The sequence below is a fragment of the Netta rufina genome (genome assembly GCF_964035555.1).
Source record: "Netta rufina genome assembly, chromosome: 3".
Lineage (NCBI taxonomy): Eukaryota > Metazoa > Chordata > Aves > Anseriformes > Anatidae > Netta > Netta rufina.
In genome coordinates, this window is record NC_140125.1 from 57,199,330 (window position 1) to 57,216,844 (window position 17,515).

Consider the following 17,515-nt stretch of genomic DNA (forward strand, 5'->3'; position numbering starts at 1 on the left):
GGCGAGGCGCGGCGCCTGCGCAGTGCGCGCGCGGCCGGAGCGGCGGGGACGTGCGCGCCTGAGGGTGCGTGGGGGGCGGGGGCGGGGGCGGGGGCGCGCGGGGGCTGTGGGCGCTGCAACCCTCAGAGCCGCCTCGCTCAGGGCGGGCGGGTGGCGGGGTGCCGGGTGGGACCGCGGCTCCTTTCTCCGTCTCCATCTCCTTCTTCTTGTCCCTCCAGGCCGGCCCTGCCTGTGTGAGCCCAGCCCGTGCCTCCCGGGAGCCGTGCGAGAGCCTGCGAGGATGGTGAACGTGCTGAAGGGCGTGCTGATCGAGTGGTGAGGGCGCCGCGCCCTGCCGAGGGGTTTTCCTCCCAGGGTTTTGTTATTTTCCACATAAACGCTGCCTTTCCGCTGTTGTTTCTCCACCGTCACGCGTTCCTTACACGTAGTGTGTGGTGGTTTGGCGCCTGGGCCGTGTGTCGTCCCTTTAGTGATTCTGGAGGGGAAATTATATCATTTTCCACCCTTATTTTCGTTAATTCCAGCCCAAATTCCATGCAGGGCTGGTGTGTGGCTCCGTAGGCCATGCTCTAGGAGTAGCACTCGTGTAATGTGTACCAGTCAGCTGCTGACACGCACAGGGCATCTGTTTGCACGCAGTCTAGGCTAAGGATCTGGTAATTGCTTGCCTCCACGTTAAAGGAGGGTTGTGGAGGCATAACCTATCATTACACGGCATAATATATCTGCTGTATGCTTAAATTGTAAACATATTTACAGGATATAACTGCAAAAGGGCAGAAGCAACTGCGTGCTCGCTGTATTAACTTCCAGGCTGACTGGACATGGGCCAGCTCACGTCTGGATATCTCATGGCTGTGTGTGAGCAGCTTCAGGCCTGAATTCTACCATAACAAAAAGCTTATCTGCTCAAATTTGTCCCCACTGTGGGATGTTGACAAACCCAAACACAAGAAAGTGTCTATATGACTATGTAAGTGCTTCGGTGATTATGTAAAGGTGCCCAAAGCAGAATTACTGACCAACAAAGCAAGACGTTCTAATACCCCACACAGTTAGTACAGTGTTGTGTTTTGCACCTTATTTGTTTTTCATATACTGAAAGATCAGTCTTCTTGTACAGCCTCATGACCACTTTCCTGTTAGTATTAGAATGGAACTTAATCATCCTCCCTGGAAGGGAAAGGAATCTTCTATCTGATAACAACCCTACGCTGTTTGTTATTACAGTTTCAACAGGCCCTTGGGAAACCAATCTTTGTGTTGGATGTTTCTTGTTTTCTCCCTGGCATTGCATAAGGGTAGCCAGTGACTGGGCACAAAGTTCCATCCTAGAAGAAAATGCAAGATTCTTGCAAAACTGTCCTCTTGTTTACGCTTCAGATATAAATTTTTTACAACCCAAATTTTTGAGGGTATTCAAGAAAACAAGTAGGCAGAGAGTGGGGAAAAAAAGATGCTTCTGAATGTTTAAATCACACAAACAAAACAGTGAAATGCTGATACTGGGTAGGTCTTTCTCTATATTATTCCAGTATATAGCTAAGCTGTGCTTGGGATAAAATATCAAGGGTTATAACCTTCAAATACTGAACAAGATCAGTGTTTGTCCTGTAGTATATTTCTACTGGCACTGATTACAGCTCTGAATGTTGATTATGTAAAAATCAGTCTGCGTATTGCCTAACATCAGACTGGTCATACCAATTAGGACAAGTGCCATCTAGTACCAGTAGCATGTTGGTAAGATACAGCTGAATGAAACAAGCAAAAAGAAACCTCCCTGCACCCGTCAAAAAGGGGGTGTGGGAGAAGGCTGGTGTCCTGGTTTCAGTTAGCACAGAATTAATTTTCTTCCTAGTAGCTGGTGGAATGCTGTGTTTTGGCTTAGAATGAGAAGAGTGCTGATAACACCCCGATGCTTTAATTGTTGCAAAGCAGTGCTTATACTAAGCCAAGGACATCTCAGCCTTTGCTCTGTCCTGCCAACGGGCAGGCTGGGGGGTGCAGTAAGAGCTGGGAGGGGACAGACCCAGGACAGGTGACCCAAACTAGCCAAAGGGGTATTCCATACCATCTGACGTCATGCTAAACAATATATAGGGGTGGCTAGCCGGGGGGAGGGGGCCGGACTGCTCGGGGTTAGGCTGGGCATCGGTCAGCGGGTGGTGAGCAATTGCATTGTGCATCACTTGTTTGTACATACTATTATTACTTTCGTATTATCCCCATTGTATCATCATTATTATTATTGTTATTATTATTTTTGTTATTTTTTTTTTCTTTTCCTGTCTTATTAAACTGTCTTTATCTCAACTCACGGGCTTCACTTTCCATTTCTCTCCCCCGTCCCAGAGAGGGAGGGGGGAGGGTGAGCGAACGGCTGCGTGGTGTTTAGCTGCCGGTCGGGTTAAACCACGACAGTCTTTTTGGCGCCCAACGTGGGGCCCGAAAGGTTGAGATAACGGCAGATCTGATCAGAGTGTGTTAAACTAAAATTGGTGTAAGGATTAGACCTGCTTAATAGTCACTTGTCATGATGCTGATTGCTTTAATCACAACTCTGCTGCGCCTGTTTTCCAAATTGAGTATTATAGTACATTATTTTCCGTATTTGCTCTCTGTAGTGTTGTTTCTCCTCTCCGGGCCCTGGTTTCAGACCATTATGGTACTAAGTGTTATAGCAATGGCTTATGAGACGATAAGATATCTGGTCATGACTCTAACTTGGTATTTATACTCAGTAACATCGTGGACTCTGTACTTTGGAAACAGCATCTTGGGAACTATTAGCAATTATACCTATTGTTTTTCTCCATTAGAGAGTCAATCTGTGGAGGGGAAAGGGGAGGATATTTTTCCTTACTTGCTTACTCTCCCTTTCTCCTTCACCACCCCTGTATCCTCCTGGGTCACTCTGCCTTCCTCCTTCACCACCCTCTTATCCCCTGAGCTTATTACAATAGCTCTCCAAGATATTGAATATTTCTGGAATACTCAGAATACCATAGTCTTGTTGTTCTGCCTCATGAATGCACTTCAGATTCTGCTTAAAGTTAAACAACTACTTATGAAGCTCATCCGGAGATCTGCCCGGAGGCAGTATAGTTGTGGGTGGCAGGGAGTATGGGTGGATATGGGCAGGCATCTAGAGCAGTTGGCACCCCCAGTGTGTTGGAAATTCACCCCTGAACAATGGCAAAATCCTCAAAAACTGGCAGAATGCTTGAAAAAAAGGTGTAATGATTCTGGCAGTTCCAAAGTAACACAAATCATTGTAACGTGCTGGGGCCTGGCTCATGCCTATCGAGCTGCCATTGATACTGCTGTCAACTTAGTGACAGACCCTGCGGCCACTCCAAACCCTGTGACAGATCCAACGGCCACTGTGACCCCTACGGTGGATTCTGCAGCCGCTCCAGTCCCAGCTCCTGCAGCCGCTCCAGTCCCAGCTCCTGCAGCCGCTCCAGTCCCAGCTCCTGCAGCCGCTCCAGCTCCAGCTCCTGCAGCCGCTCCAGTCCCAGCTCCTGCAGCCGCTCCAGTCCCAGCTCCTGCAGCCGCTCCAGTCCCAGCTCCTGCAGCCGCTCCAGTCCCAGCTCCTGCAGCTGCTCCAGTCCCAGTTCCTGCAGTCGCTCCAGTTCCAGCTCCGGCCGCTACTCCAGTCCCAGTTCCTGCAACTGCTCCAGCTCCAGCTCCTGAAGCCGCTCCAGCTCCAGCTCCTGCAGCTGCTCCAGTCCCAGTTCCTGCAGTCGCTCCAGTTCCAGCTCCGGCCGCTACTCCAGTCCCAGTTCCTGCAACTGCTCCAGTCCCAGCTTCTGAAGCCGCTCCAGCTCCAGCTCCTGAAGCCGCTCCAGCTCCAGCTCCTACTGCTGCTCCAGTCCCAGCTCCTGCAACTGCTCCAGCTCCAGCTCCTGTAGCCGCTACAGCTCCGGTTCCTGCAACTGCTCCAGCTCCTGTAGCCGCTCCAGCTCCTGTGGCCGTGTCAGAGAAACGAGCTGTAGCAGTGCAAGTTGACCCTGCAGAGGGCATTCCAACCCCTGTGGCAGACCCTGTAACAAAGTCAGAGAAACGAGCAGTAGCAGTGCAAGCTGCCCCTGTAGAGAAGGTGAAAATATGGTACAGAAATTCAAGTCGTTTAGAACGCAGAGAGTCTTCTGCCAATCCAGGTAAGGCTTCTGCCAAAACTAAGTATAGAGATGACGAAGATGATGACGACGCTGGGCCGTCAAGGATTCAGGAGGAGGAAGATGAGGATGCCGAAAGAGCAACAGTAACTACCCGAAGCCTAAACGAGCGCGAGCTACGAGATGTGCGAAAAGATTTTGGTCGCTGTATAGGTGAGCAGCTTGTCACCTGGCTGCTCCGGTGCTGGGACTCTGGAGCCAATTGTGTGGAATTAGACGGCAGGGAAGCCAAGCGGCTGGGATCCCTTGCTCGAGACGCCGGCATTGACAAAGCAATTGCAGATGGAGCACGACCCACCAGCCTCTGGAGGCGTCTCCTCTCAGCTGTGAGGGAAAGGTATCCCTTCAAGGAAGATATTTTATGTCTACCAGGCAAGTGGACCACTATGGAGAAGGGAATCCAGTACCTGAGGGAATTAGCCGTACGGGAAGTGATTTATGAGGATCCAGACCTCAATCAAACATCCACAGATCCAGATGAAGTCAAGTGTACACGACCCATGTGGCGGAAGTTTGTACGGAGTGCACCATCATCATATGCCAGCTCATTGGCAATAATGGCCTGGAAAGAGGATGAGGAACCCACAGTGGGTGAAGCGGCTAAACAACTCCGGCAGTACGAAGAAAGTCTCTCCTCTTCCTTACAGGCCTGCGTCTCAGCTGTGGAGAAACTTTCTGAAAAGGTTCACCAACTTGAAGAGAATCTATTGTCCTCCCCACCTGAACCAACCAGTGCCCACCGACCAAAGGAGAACACTTGGGAGAAACTTTCTGAAAAGGTTCACCAACTTGAAGAGAGATTATTCTCCTTCGCACCTGTACAAAGCAGTGTCTCAGCTGTCAGGGGTAGTCGTTCACCCACACAAGGAAGACGATATGGTGGGTACTCACCCCGTGCCACCCTGTGGTTTTACTTACGAGACCATGGAGAGGACATGAGAAAGTGGGATGGAAAATCTACCGCGACCCTAGAGGCACGGGTACGTGAGTTGCAAAAGAAAACAACCAGGAAAAAGGGATTCTCCGAAAAGTTTGCTGCTCCAACTTCCAGCAGACAGTCCTTCAAACACAGAAACGAGGAAGATTCTGACCAGGATTAGGGGGGCCCTGCCTCCAGCCAGGGGGAGGAAAGGGACAATCGAGTTTATTGGACTGTGTGGATTCGATGGCCTGGCACATCACGCGCACAGAAGTATAAGGCTTTAGTAGACACCGGTGCACAATGTACTATAATGCCATCGAGCTATAAAGGACCAGAGCCCATCTATATTTGTGGAGTGACAGGGGGATCTCAGCAGTTGACTGTATTGGAGGCTGAAGTGAGTCTGACTGGGAATGAGTGGGAAAAGCACCGCATTGTGACTGGTCCGGATGCTCCATGTATCCTTGGCATAGACTATCTTAGAAGAGGATACTGCAAGGACCCAAAAGGGTTCCGGTGGGCTTTTGGTATTGCTGCCTTAGAGACAGAGGGCATTAAACAATTATCTACCTTGCCTGGTCTCTCAGAGGACCCCTCTGTTGTGGGGTTGCTGAGGGTCGAAGAACAGCAAGTGCCAATTGCTACCACAACTGTGCACCGGCGGCAATATCGCACCAACCGAGACTCCCTGATTCCCATCCATAAGCTAATTCGTCAATTGGAGAGCCAAGGAGTGATCAGCAAGACTCATTCACCTTTCAATAGTCCCATATGGCCAGTGCGAAAGTCTAATGGCGAGTGGAGACTAACAGTGGACTATCGCGGCTTGAACGAAGTCACGCCACCACTGAGTGCTGCAGTGCCGGACATGCTGGAACTTCAGTATGAACTTGAATCGAAGGCAGCCAAGTGGTACGCCACAATTGATATCGCTAATGCATTTTTCTCCATCCCTCTAGCAGCAGAGTGCAGGCCACAATTTGCCTTCACTTGGAGGGGAGTCCAATATACTTGGAATAGGCTGCCCCAGGGGTGGAAACACAGCCCTACCATTTGCCATGGGCTGATCCAGTCTGCACTAGAGCAGGGGGAAGCTCCTGAACACCTGCAGTACATCGATGACATTATTGTGTGGGGTGACACAGCAGAGGAAGTTTTCGAGAAAGGGAAGAAAATAGTCCAAATCCTTCTGAAAGCCGGTTTTGCCATAAAACAAAATAAAGTCAAAGGACCTGCACGGGAGATCCAGTTTTTAGGAATAAAATGGCAAGATGGACGTCGTCAAATCCCAATGGATGTGATCAACAAAATAACAGCTATGTCTCCACCAACTAACAAAAAAGAAACACAGACTTTCCTAGGTGTTGTGGGGTTTTGGAGAATGCACATCCCAAATTACAGTCTGATTGTAAACCCACTCTACCAAGTAACTCGCAAGAAGAATGAGTTTGAATGGGGCCCTGAACAACGACAAGCCTTTGAACAAATCAAGCAGGAAATAGTCCATGCAGTAGCCCTTGGGCCAGTTCGAACAGGACCAGATGTAAAGAATGTGCTCTACACTGCAGCCGGGGAGAACGGCCCCACCTGGAGCCTCTGGCAGAAAGAACCTGGGGAAACTCGAGGTCGACCTCTGGGGTTTTGGAGTCGGGGATACAGAGGATCTGAGGCCCGCTATACTCCAACTGAAAAGGAGATATTGGCAGCATATGAAGGAGTTCGATCTGCTTCGGAGGTGGTCGGTACTGAAGCGCAGCTCCTCCTAGCACCCCGATTACCGGTACTAGGCTGGATGTTCAAGGGAAGGGTCCCCTCTACGCATCATGCAACTGATGCTACATGGAGCAAGTGGGTTGCACTGATTACTCAGCGGGCTCGAATAGGAAACCCCAGTCGCCCAGGAATATTGGAAGTGATCATGGACTGGCCAGAAGGCAAATACTTTGGGATATCATCAGAGGAGGAGGTGGGTCGTGCTGAAGAAGCCCCACTGTACAACCAGTTGCCAGAGAATGAAAAGAAATATGCCCTGTTCACTGATGGGTCCTGTCGTATTGTGGGGAAGCATCGGAGATGGAAGGCTGCTGTATGGAGTCCTACGCGACGAGTTGCAGAAGCTGCTGAGGGAGAAGGTGAATCGAGTCAGTTTGCAGAAGTGAAAGCCATTCAGCTGGCTTTAGACATTGCTGAACGAGAAAAATGGCCAGTTCTCTATCTCTACACCGATTCATGGATGGTAGCAAATGCCCTGTGGGGATGGTTACAGCAATGGAAGCAAAACAACTGGCAGCGTAGGGGCAAACCCATCTGGGCTGCTGCATTGTGGCAAGATATTGCTGCTCGGGTAGAGAACCTGGCTGTGAAAGTACGCCACGTAGATGCTCATGTGCCCAAGAATCGGGCTACTGAAGAACATCAAAACAACCAGCAGGTGGATCAGGCTGCTAAGATTGAAGTAGCTCAGGTGGACCTGGATTGGCAGCATAAAGGTGAATTATTTATAGCCCGATGGGCCCATGACACCTCAGGCCATCAAGGTAGAGATGCAACATACAGATGGGCTCGTGATCGAGGGGTGGACTTGACCATGGACGCTATAGCACAGGTTATTCATGACTGTGAAACATGTGCTGCAATCAAGCAAGCCAAACGGTCAAAGCCTCTTTGGTATGGAGGACGATGGCTGAAATATAAATATGGAGAGGCCTGGCAGATTGATTACATCACACTCCCTCAAACTCGCAATGGCAAGCGCCACGTACTTACAATGGTGGAAGCAACCACCGGATGGCTGGAAACATATCCTGTGCCTCATGCTACCGCCCGGAACACCATCCTGGGCCTTGAAAAGCAAGTCCTATGGCGACATGGCACCCCAGAAAGAATAGAATCAGATAATGGGACTCACTTCCGAAACAACCTTATAGACACTTGGGCCAAAGAACATGGTATTGAATGGGTGTATCACATCCCCTATCATGCACCAGCCTCCGGGAAAGTTGAACGATACAATGGCCTGTTAAAGACTACCTTGAAAGCAATGGGCGCTGGGACGTTCAAAAACTGGGATACGCATTTGGCAAAGGCCACCTGGTTAGTCAATACTAGGGGATCTACCAACCGAGCTGGACCTGCCCAATCAAACCTGTTACGTACTGTAGATGGGGATAAAGTTCCTGTAGTGCAAGTAAAAAATATGCTGGGTAAAACAGTCTGGGCTACTCCTGCCTCAGGAAAAGGCAAACCTATTCGTGGAATTGTTTTCGCTCAGGGACCTGGATATACTTGGTGGGTGATGCAAAAGAACGGAGAGGTCCGGTGTGTACCTCAAGGAGATTTAATACTGGGTGAGAATAGCCCATGAACTGAATTGCACCATGTTAAATAGTATATTATACTGTATGTTATCACTACCATGATTACTATAGGTGACTAATTAGAATGTATGGAAAAGAGTGTAACCTGAGCATGACATAAATGGTATGGAATAAGGGGTGGATAGATGTCCTGGTTTCAGTTAGCACAGAATTAATTTTCTTCCTAGTAGCTGGTGGAATGCTGTGTTTTGGCTTAGAATGAGAAGAGTGCTGATAACACCCCGATGCTTTAATTGTTGCAAAGCAGTGCTTATACTAAGCCAAGGACATCTCAGCCTTTGCTCTGTCCTGCCAACGGGCAGGCTGGGGGGTGCAGTAAGAGCTGGGAGGGGACAGACCCAGGACAGGTGACCCAAACTAGCCAAAGGGGTATTCCATACCATCTGACGTCATGCTAAACAATATTTAGGGGTGGCTAGCCGGGGGGAGGGGGCCGGACTGCTCGGGGTTAGGCTGGGCATCGGTCAGCGGGTGGTGAGCAATTGCATTGTGCATCACTTGTTTGTACATACTATTATTACTTTCGTATTATCCCCATTGTATCATCATTATTATTATTGTTATTATTATTTTTGTTATTTTTTTTTTCTTTTCCTGTCTTATTAAACTGTCTTTATCTCAACTCACGGGCTTCACTTTCCATTTCTCTCCCCCGTCCCAGAGAGGGAGGGGGGAGGGTGAGCGAACGGCTGCGTGGTGTTTAGCTGCCGGTCGGGTTAAACCACGACAGCTGGGAACCACATATTTCTAGTATCTGATTTTTCTTAAATCTTTTGTGTCATCTTTTACTTCTCTTCTTACATGCCAGAACACATAAGGAATAACTTTGCTAAAGAAGATGGAGATTACAGACTTTCACATTCTCCTTGCCTCAAAATTATTTTGTACTTTACGGACTTACCTTGTTTTAATCATACTTGTACAAGTTTGAGGCTAATATTAACGATTGCTTTTTGAGTTGCTGGTGGCTGAGCATGGAGAGGGGTTTGGTTTCATAGTGTATGGCTTTATTGTCATATCTATCTTAGGTGAGGGAATGTTGATCCTTATACTGCATTTAAAAGAGACAATTGACCAAGGAATTCTTTTGAGATGGTGTTGCCAATTACTACTTTGCCAAAACAACCACATTCATAATTTTAAAGTGTTCTGAGCTACCCAACTGCAATTTCCTGCACATATTCATGCACCAGTTATTGCAACCCAATACGAAGTGTTACCAAATCCCATTCCTTTCCTGTTTTGTTTAAAAAAAAAAAAAAAAACTGAAAATAATATTATGTCTCAATTCTTCAAAATTGCAGTGGATCAAAGCTTATATTTTGAAGCTACTTTTTCTTTATCTAGCTGCTCAGTATAATGCATCCATCTCAGTTACGTAATTTGCATGCTTCTGAAATGTTCTCTCCTATACACTTATATTTAACTTCCAAGGTGATATCATGAAAAAGAAGAGACTGTTAGTTGGAGTGGTAAATGTACAGTTCGTATACAACCACGTGACCACTTGCTTTCTATGATATTCTACTTCAAGGTGTTTGTTCTGCTGGGTTTTGGTTACACTTACACAAAAATGTGCTTCAAAGTGCTATTTCTGAAAACAGAAATGTAAGTTTAAACTCACCTTGTTAAGGTGAGGCTTTTTTTTTTTTTAAGCTACTTGTGTAAATGCAATGTAGTGGCACTTCTCTGCTAATCAAGCAGCCCACTCTTTTTCGACATGGTTATAAATTATGTTTTTATCTCTACAGTAACCAAAACAATTTTATTTCCAGAGAAACAACTGTTTCAAAAGCTTCATAATCTTATTTTAAGATTGTGAGCAGCTCTTGACATTAGTGTTATTTCCCAAATAACTTTCGAAGTGTCTTAAAAGGGTGTGGGTTTGTTTGGTTTTAGCTGTATCTTATTGCAATGAGACAGAATCTGATGTGTGTTTGTCTCTACAGCGACCCAGCAATGAAGCAGTTTCTGCTCTACTTGGATGAGTCAAATGCGCTGGGAAAGAAGTTCATCATACAAGACCTGGATGAAACTCATGTCTTTGTTTTAGCTGAGTTGGTTAACTTCCTTCAGGAGAGAGTGGGCGAGCTAATGGACCAGAACTCTTTTCCTATTACTCAGAAATAAAAAGGCTGGAGAAATGAGACTACTGCCAGTTTGGGAATAGTGAATTTCAATAACTTGGGTTGTTACTGTTTTAATAGATAAATTATGGTTAGTAAGTTCTACCTGAAAGTGGCTATTCTAGAAAACTGGTAGTTTTCAAAATATTCTTGAATTTTGTTTCTCACTTTGAAAGATTATGGTATCTTTATTAAAATCCATAAAATGATATACTTGAGGTTTTGCATAGAGTGTTTTTTTGATGCATGCTTTCCCTTTTTCCTTTAGGATTATCTTGTTAAATGGTATGACCCAAAAATTAGAGTGGTGTTTCAGTTTTGGAATGCTATATGAACTTTCCTGACAAGTTATATTCCTGTGGAATTGATGAAATCTGGTTATAGTGTGACTGATGGAATGTAAAGAATATCTGTTAAAGTATCTGTGCTTGATGGAACATCCCTGTAAGTTGAAGGTACAGTCAGAAGAAATCGGATATTGTTTTAACTTAATGAGTTTTATACATCAAACATTTCTGTCAAACGTTTTACATATACCTCATAATAATTGTCTAGTTTTACTAAGGCTATGGTTTCTGTGTTCTGGGTTTGGGGAGTTCTGGTGGGAATTTAGGGTTTTGTCAGGTAGAGGCAAAATCTGTTACCCTGCATCATAACATATGAGTTGTAAACTGATTAGTTCCATCAACAATAGCAAGTTAAAAGGGGAATGTAAATTGGAGACCAGTCCTTTAGATGTCATTGCTTGTATTTTTTTTCACTGAAGCTACTACCTAATCGCAAGAAGCTATGTGAACAGGAAGGAGAAAATAAAGAATTCATTGTTCTATTTACAAAAAAAAAAAAAAAGATATATATATATTTTTTGGTTCAGTTGGTATGTTTCTCCTCTGTTGCTTGTTTGATAAAACCTACAAAGAAAAGGCCTCATTTTTTTTATGCTGATAGTTTGCATCTGTAACTCACTAATTTAAACACTGGCTTATTCAGTAAGTCAGCTAGTGCATGATGATAAAGCCTGCAAAGATTTCTGGCTACAAATATGACAGATACAGGTTACAGAAACAAGAATAATGCATTATATTTTTTCTTTCTTACCCTGCTTCCTATTCAGAATATCCAAATGTATTGGATTTATGAATGATCATCTATAATTGAAAGCCTTCTAGGACATTGCTTCAAAAGAAAGCGTGGTTTTCAGAACTGCTCATCGATGTTGGAGAGATGCCATCTTCCCTTTCAGGGAAAAAACAGTTGTAAATAGAATGGCTTTTTTAAGTAATAGTGGTTGTTGGCTTTTTTAATCTGACTCTCACACCATTGCATTTTTGGTTATCCAGTCGATAGCAAGGTGTTTTTCTTCTTTCATTTGAGAATTTTGAAGCTTCAGGAGAAAAATTTTATTAGATGTTTTTGATCAAAAAGCTTTCTAAAGAAAGTTCTGTAAAATTGCATATATTTAGGCTTCCATGGAACAATGACTAATCCTGTAGAATTGAGCTGTTTGTAATTCCTGGAATTGTCGTTCCTGCCCCTTCTTTCCCCCATCTCTCTGTACAGAACAATGGATTTGGGTCCAGATTGTTTCATCTTTCCCAAGTGAATGCTTCCCTGCTCATGTAGATCAAGAACCGGCCATGTGTTTTTATTGAAAGAAAAAGTTGAAAATTGATAGCTATACAAATGAGGAAGTGGTCTTGAAGAGAGAATATGGAGAGTATGAAGAGAGAGTTTATGGTTCCTAAACTCTTTCTTGGAACTACTCAGATACTGACCCCGTAACTGTAATTTTGTAGAATGTTCTTTAGGTGCTTATCAATAGTGTGTCTTAACATTTTATGATAATTTAATACATTTTATTTAAGTGTCTTATCCTTTCTTTGAAATCCTACTTTATTCTCTATCCAGATTTCGAAGAAAGGTAACTGATCCTTCTCATCAAATTACATTATTTGAAAAATAACGTTAGAATTACACCTATTAAACTTGTCTTTAGCATGGATAGTGCTACAGTTGTATTGTGATTTTTCATTTTGAGTCTGGTAAAGTTGTTGCAGTTCTTGTCTTTTCTCATGGCTAATTGTACGACATTGTTATTGTATATATTTTTGGTTATATTTGCTTTGGTTTTCCAGCAATAATTGGCATGTATAATACAGAGGGGTAAAATTTCTACCCTATATAAACATTTATGCCTGCCTTCTTATATCTTTTTTTTTTTTCCCCTAGTAAACAGGCATAGGATTTTTAACTTCTAATCCTCACACTGAAGAATTTCCTCCTTATGTCCAATTTAAACCTAATCTAATCTCTTTTAGTTTAAAGCCATTTCCCCATGGCCTGTCACTTCACTCCCTGACAGAGTCCCTTCCCAGCTTTCCTGTAGGCCCCCTTTAGGTACTGGAAGCCCGCTGTAAGGTCTCCCTGGAGCCTTCTCCAGGCTGAACAACCTCAACTCCCTTAGCAAGTCTTCTAAATGCTAATTTAACATTTCTGTCCATATCTAGTGAAGTTTTTGTTTTGTTTTGTGTTTTGCTGGTATCCGGCCTAGGGTTAGGCCCTGCCTGAGCCTTGGAAATGGAGCTCAAATGACAGACTTCTTTGTTGCTTCCTGGTGAAGCAGCACACTTTATCTTGATGAGCTTTCACTGCTAGGGGTTGAGGTGGTGCTCAGCATCCTGCCTTCAGTCTGAGCTGAAAGCACCTAGAAAAAGGAATTAGAAAACAAGACTTACGAGGAGCAGCTGAGGGAACCGGGATTGCTTAGTCTGGAGAAAAGTAGGCTTAGGGGAGACTTCATTGCTCCCTACAACTACCTGAAAGGAGGTTGTAGGGAGGTGTCAGTCTCTTTTCTCAGGTGTCAAGTGACAAGACACAAGGAAATAGCCTCAGGGTGCACCAGGGGAAGTTTAGACTGGATGGCAGGAAGAATTTCTTTGTGGAGAGGCTGGCCAAGCATTCAGACAGGCTGCCCAGGGAAGTGGTGGAGTCCCCATCCCTGAAGGCATTTACATGTAAGAGATGTGTGGATGTAGCATTTAGGGGCATGCTCCAGTGGTGGACTTAGTAGTGTTAAGGTGATGGTTTGACTTGATGATTTTGAAGGTGTTTTCCAACTTAAAGGATTTTATGATCTAGCCTAATGGAGGAATAGCACGGTAGGGCTATCACCTAAGGGATGCTTACTTGAACTTCATTTGTTACCTTCTAATTACTTATACTTAGAAGTCCTAAAAAACCTTGTAAGTTCACTTGGTTGTGTTTTTTGATGTGAACAGTTGCTTTTGAGTAGTAATTAACTTTAAACAGATTGATCAACATCACTTTCATAAACAGAAATGCAGATTGTAATTAATTTCTTTGCATGGTATGAACACGTAAGACCCCTTTTCTTCCCGCTAGTGCAACAGTAAGCCAAGGGAGACTAATTGTCCAGTGCAGTAATGGAGGAAAAAAAAAAAAAAAAAAAAAATCCTTAAAGAGAACGGATGTAGGCTTAAAGATAAACTGTTAAAAGGAATCTGAGAGAATGCTTCAGCAAATTATACCATTTTACCTGAGAGAACCCAGATTGAGGGGCTTTGCAGCTAAGCTGACAGTGTTTCTTCATTAAAAGGTAAGCATCTGAATCCATGTGTAATGGATGAGGCTTTTATTTGATTTAATGTGCTTCCATGTATAATGATAGTTTGGTTTTTGTTCTGTGTAGCACAGTGCTAAAAGCCAAATGGCTACAATGTGGTGTGCTGTACAAAAATTTATCCAAGCTCTGTACATTAAGAAAAAAAATTACAATTTTTGCAGAATTGCAGGGTATATTCTAAAGCATATCTTGAGTCTTTTCTTTTTTTTTTTTTTAAATGCAGCATAGTGACAGATATTACTGTTTTTTTTTTTTCTCATTCATGTTAACTCTGTGGGGCCACCTCAAGTATGTAAGAATAAACTAGAGAATGTGTTTTATGCATTGACAAGATTGTTTACCGTGACTTGTAGATAATGGGATTTTGTGGCACCATTGAAATAGCTTATTTTAACTTTTCTTAGTTGTCATCATCACCATAAGTGTCCAATTTCAGTCAGCCCCGAGGCTGAGCCTGCAGAAGTAAATCTCTAAAAAACGAATCTAAAAATATATTGATATAATCTGTACATGTAAAAATGCATATACAATCAGAGGCTGAGAGGTAATTTTTGCTTTTCCAAACAGACAATAAGCCATTGAAGAAAAACAGTAAGCTTTTTGTAATAAATCTTTTTGCATTTCCCAATTCCAAAGCAGGTTCTGATCTTCTCTCCCCACTGACTAGTTCGTTATCCCACAGATGATCCCATTAAAGGTGGCGGAGTTCACTGTGAAATGAGGCATTACTCAGTGTGGCAGAATTGGGTCTCCCTGTCTGTTCTGTAGTTCAGACTTTGGCAAAGCTGACAAAATTAAGATACAATAAATTGGAGAAGTTTATAATGATAGATGAACAAATTTGCCCCAAATTAAGTCATCTTAAAGACATTATCTTTGGTTTTATGACTTAGAACTGATGAGGAAAGGAAAAGGAATAAGCACGCGGATAGAAATAAAATGTGGAGTCTTTTTTCCTGTGTAAAAGAATTAATATTTTACCCATCTTTGTCTCACATCAGAAGAGGCTTGGGATTGAAGGTTTAGCAATTCAAAGGCAGACCAGTAAGGGGAGCTCTTACCAATATTTTAAACTGCTCTTTCTAGAATTGCTGCAGCATAGGTAATGGCAGGTCACAGCTTTATTGTGCTTTGAAACATTAATATATTTTGCTCTGCATATGCTTTAAGCTAGAGATGGACAATTTTAACTACAAAGGATCCCACTAGGAAGATATTTATAGCCAGGGAGTTTGGAATGTAGTCCCTAACTCTGAAATTTGTTCGATGTCTAGTTATCTAATGTTTTCTTTCTATGCTTAGGTGCAGAATCCTGCCACGTTATAATGGTGTCTGAAAGTTGGTCTTCCTTTCAGACATTACTACTGGTCCGAGTGTCTCCGCACCACTTGCCTGCCTTTGGAGCTGCTCTGTATTAAGTTACATCATTTTTAGCAAGTGTGTATCAGAGGAAGACATTGCTGATCCAGTCAGAAGTACCTTCTATGAAGTTTTTTTATTTCCTCACATACGAAATGCATGTGATTTTAGGGTAGCTGGTTTTTTTTTGGTGCACATACTTACATAAGCTATTTAACCATACTGTGTTGCAGTCTGCACTGGGGTTTTCTGTATCCCCAGGGTGTTGCTAGTAGTACATCAAAATGAGGCATGGAACATTTTCCCTGATTTCCCCCCAAAGTAAACAGCTTTATTGAGTTTGGCTTACCTTTATATACAAGTGGGGGGGAAAAAAAAGGTCACTTATGTTCCCTAAAAACCAGCAGCAACTACGACAACAAAATCTTTGAAAAACATCTACTGATTGAGTTTTAATATGAGGAGGAAAAAACAACAACAACAAAAACTAATATCTTGGACACTGGTGGTTGTATTTTTCATGTAGGAAAAAGTGGTAATTTTCTATGCCCTACTTGTACAGCAGTGATAAGCAGATGAATTGCAGAATAGAAACTGACTATAAAATTGCTATTCAGTAAACATTTTTTAAGTGAAAAATGTAGAGTGTTGCTAGCTCTTAGCTTGTTGTGCTTGAGCAATCTAGGTGTTAGTGACAACAGCAAGTATAAAGTTCCAGGAAGAAATGTCATTTTAAAATTAATAGCTGTATTTTGCTAAAAGAAAGACTAATAATACATATGCAGGAATGAATTTGAACACATGGAAGAAAATCCGCCCAAAACTGAAACACTGACAGGTAATTGATCTCCTGTTTAACTAGTCTCCTGGGAAGAAAACAGCAAGCAAAATTTCTGGATGACTATAGATTGAAGGGGCTGACAGCTAGATCTACAGTTGTTCATTTTTCCATAACAGCAAAGATGGACCCAGTTGTAAATTACAGGGAGTTGGGAATAATGCCTGTCTTTGTAGAAGTGAAGAGATGACTTGCAGACAAGAAAAGTGTGGCAAATTTGTGCAATGTTGGCATAGCTCGTAGTGACAGGTAAACTTACTAAGCAAACCTCTGTGATCTGTCAGCAGTGTTGGTTGTATTCTTGCTGTTATGAAGGTAAAGGGTGAGAGCAGGATGAAAGAAAAAGGAGGAAGAAAAGAGGCTTGCAACTGGCATTTCCTGTTAATTCTGAAATTGCACAGGATCACAAGGAGCATAAGAAAAAAAAATGGAGATTACACTCAGAAAATAATTCCGTATCAAAACAAACAAACAAAAGCTTGCAATTAACTAGAATTTAATTGGTTTACAGCAGGTCCTGTATTTATCATCAGAGCCAACACGTCATGATGACCGTGAGAGCATGTTTTCTTCATGCTAGGACTATTATTTTATCTGTTTCTGTCCTAGATGGGACTGCTTTTCTAAGTGGAATGATAATGTAGTTTTGCTCCATATTAATCTCTGGTTTCTCCTACAGTGGCAACTTTATTGGGTGTTAAATATGTTTTGCCTGCATGTGTTGTGTGTGTATGACTAGGTATATAGGTATCCTAGAACTTAGGGATTCAGCAGCAGTGAGTAACCTTTCAATAATGACAGCCTTCTCTCAGTATCATCGACCAGTTTGAAATGAAGATATGAAAGAAAAATCATCTCTCTTTAGCTGTATTGTGAAACATGCTCCCTGCATTTGATTTTGCTTACTGGTTGGTCTGAACTGAGACTAATTATATCATTTAATTTTGGGAAAGTTTTAAAGGTTGTATAAAATCAAGAAAAGGGAGGCCTGGTTCCTCAGTATTTGAGGGATACTTGAAATGGACATTGTCAAACACAGCCAATGTGACAGAGGACTCTGACATCT

The 17,515-nt window shown here is 43.3% G+C and overlaps 1 protein-coding gene across 1 annotated transcript; it reads left to right on the forward strand.

Annotated features, from left to right (window-relative positions):
* The first annotated feature begins 3 nt into the window (after positions 1–3).
* Positions 4–10,827, forward strand: GTF2H5 (general transcription factor IIH subunit 5). The gene is made up of 3 exons (XM_084284561.1): positions 4–64; positions 219–315; positions 10,433–10,827. Exons 2-3 carry the CDS (start codon positions 281–283, stop codon positions 10,611–10,613), a joined length of 216 nt encoding a protein of 71 aa, XP_084140687.1. The 5' UTR covers positions 4–64; positions 219–280; the 3' UTR covers positions 10,614–10,827.
* The last annotated feature ends 6,688 nt before the right edge of the window (positions 10,828–17,515 follow it).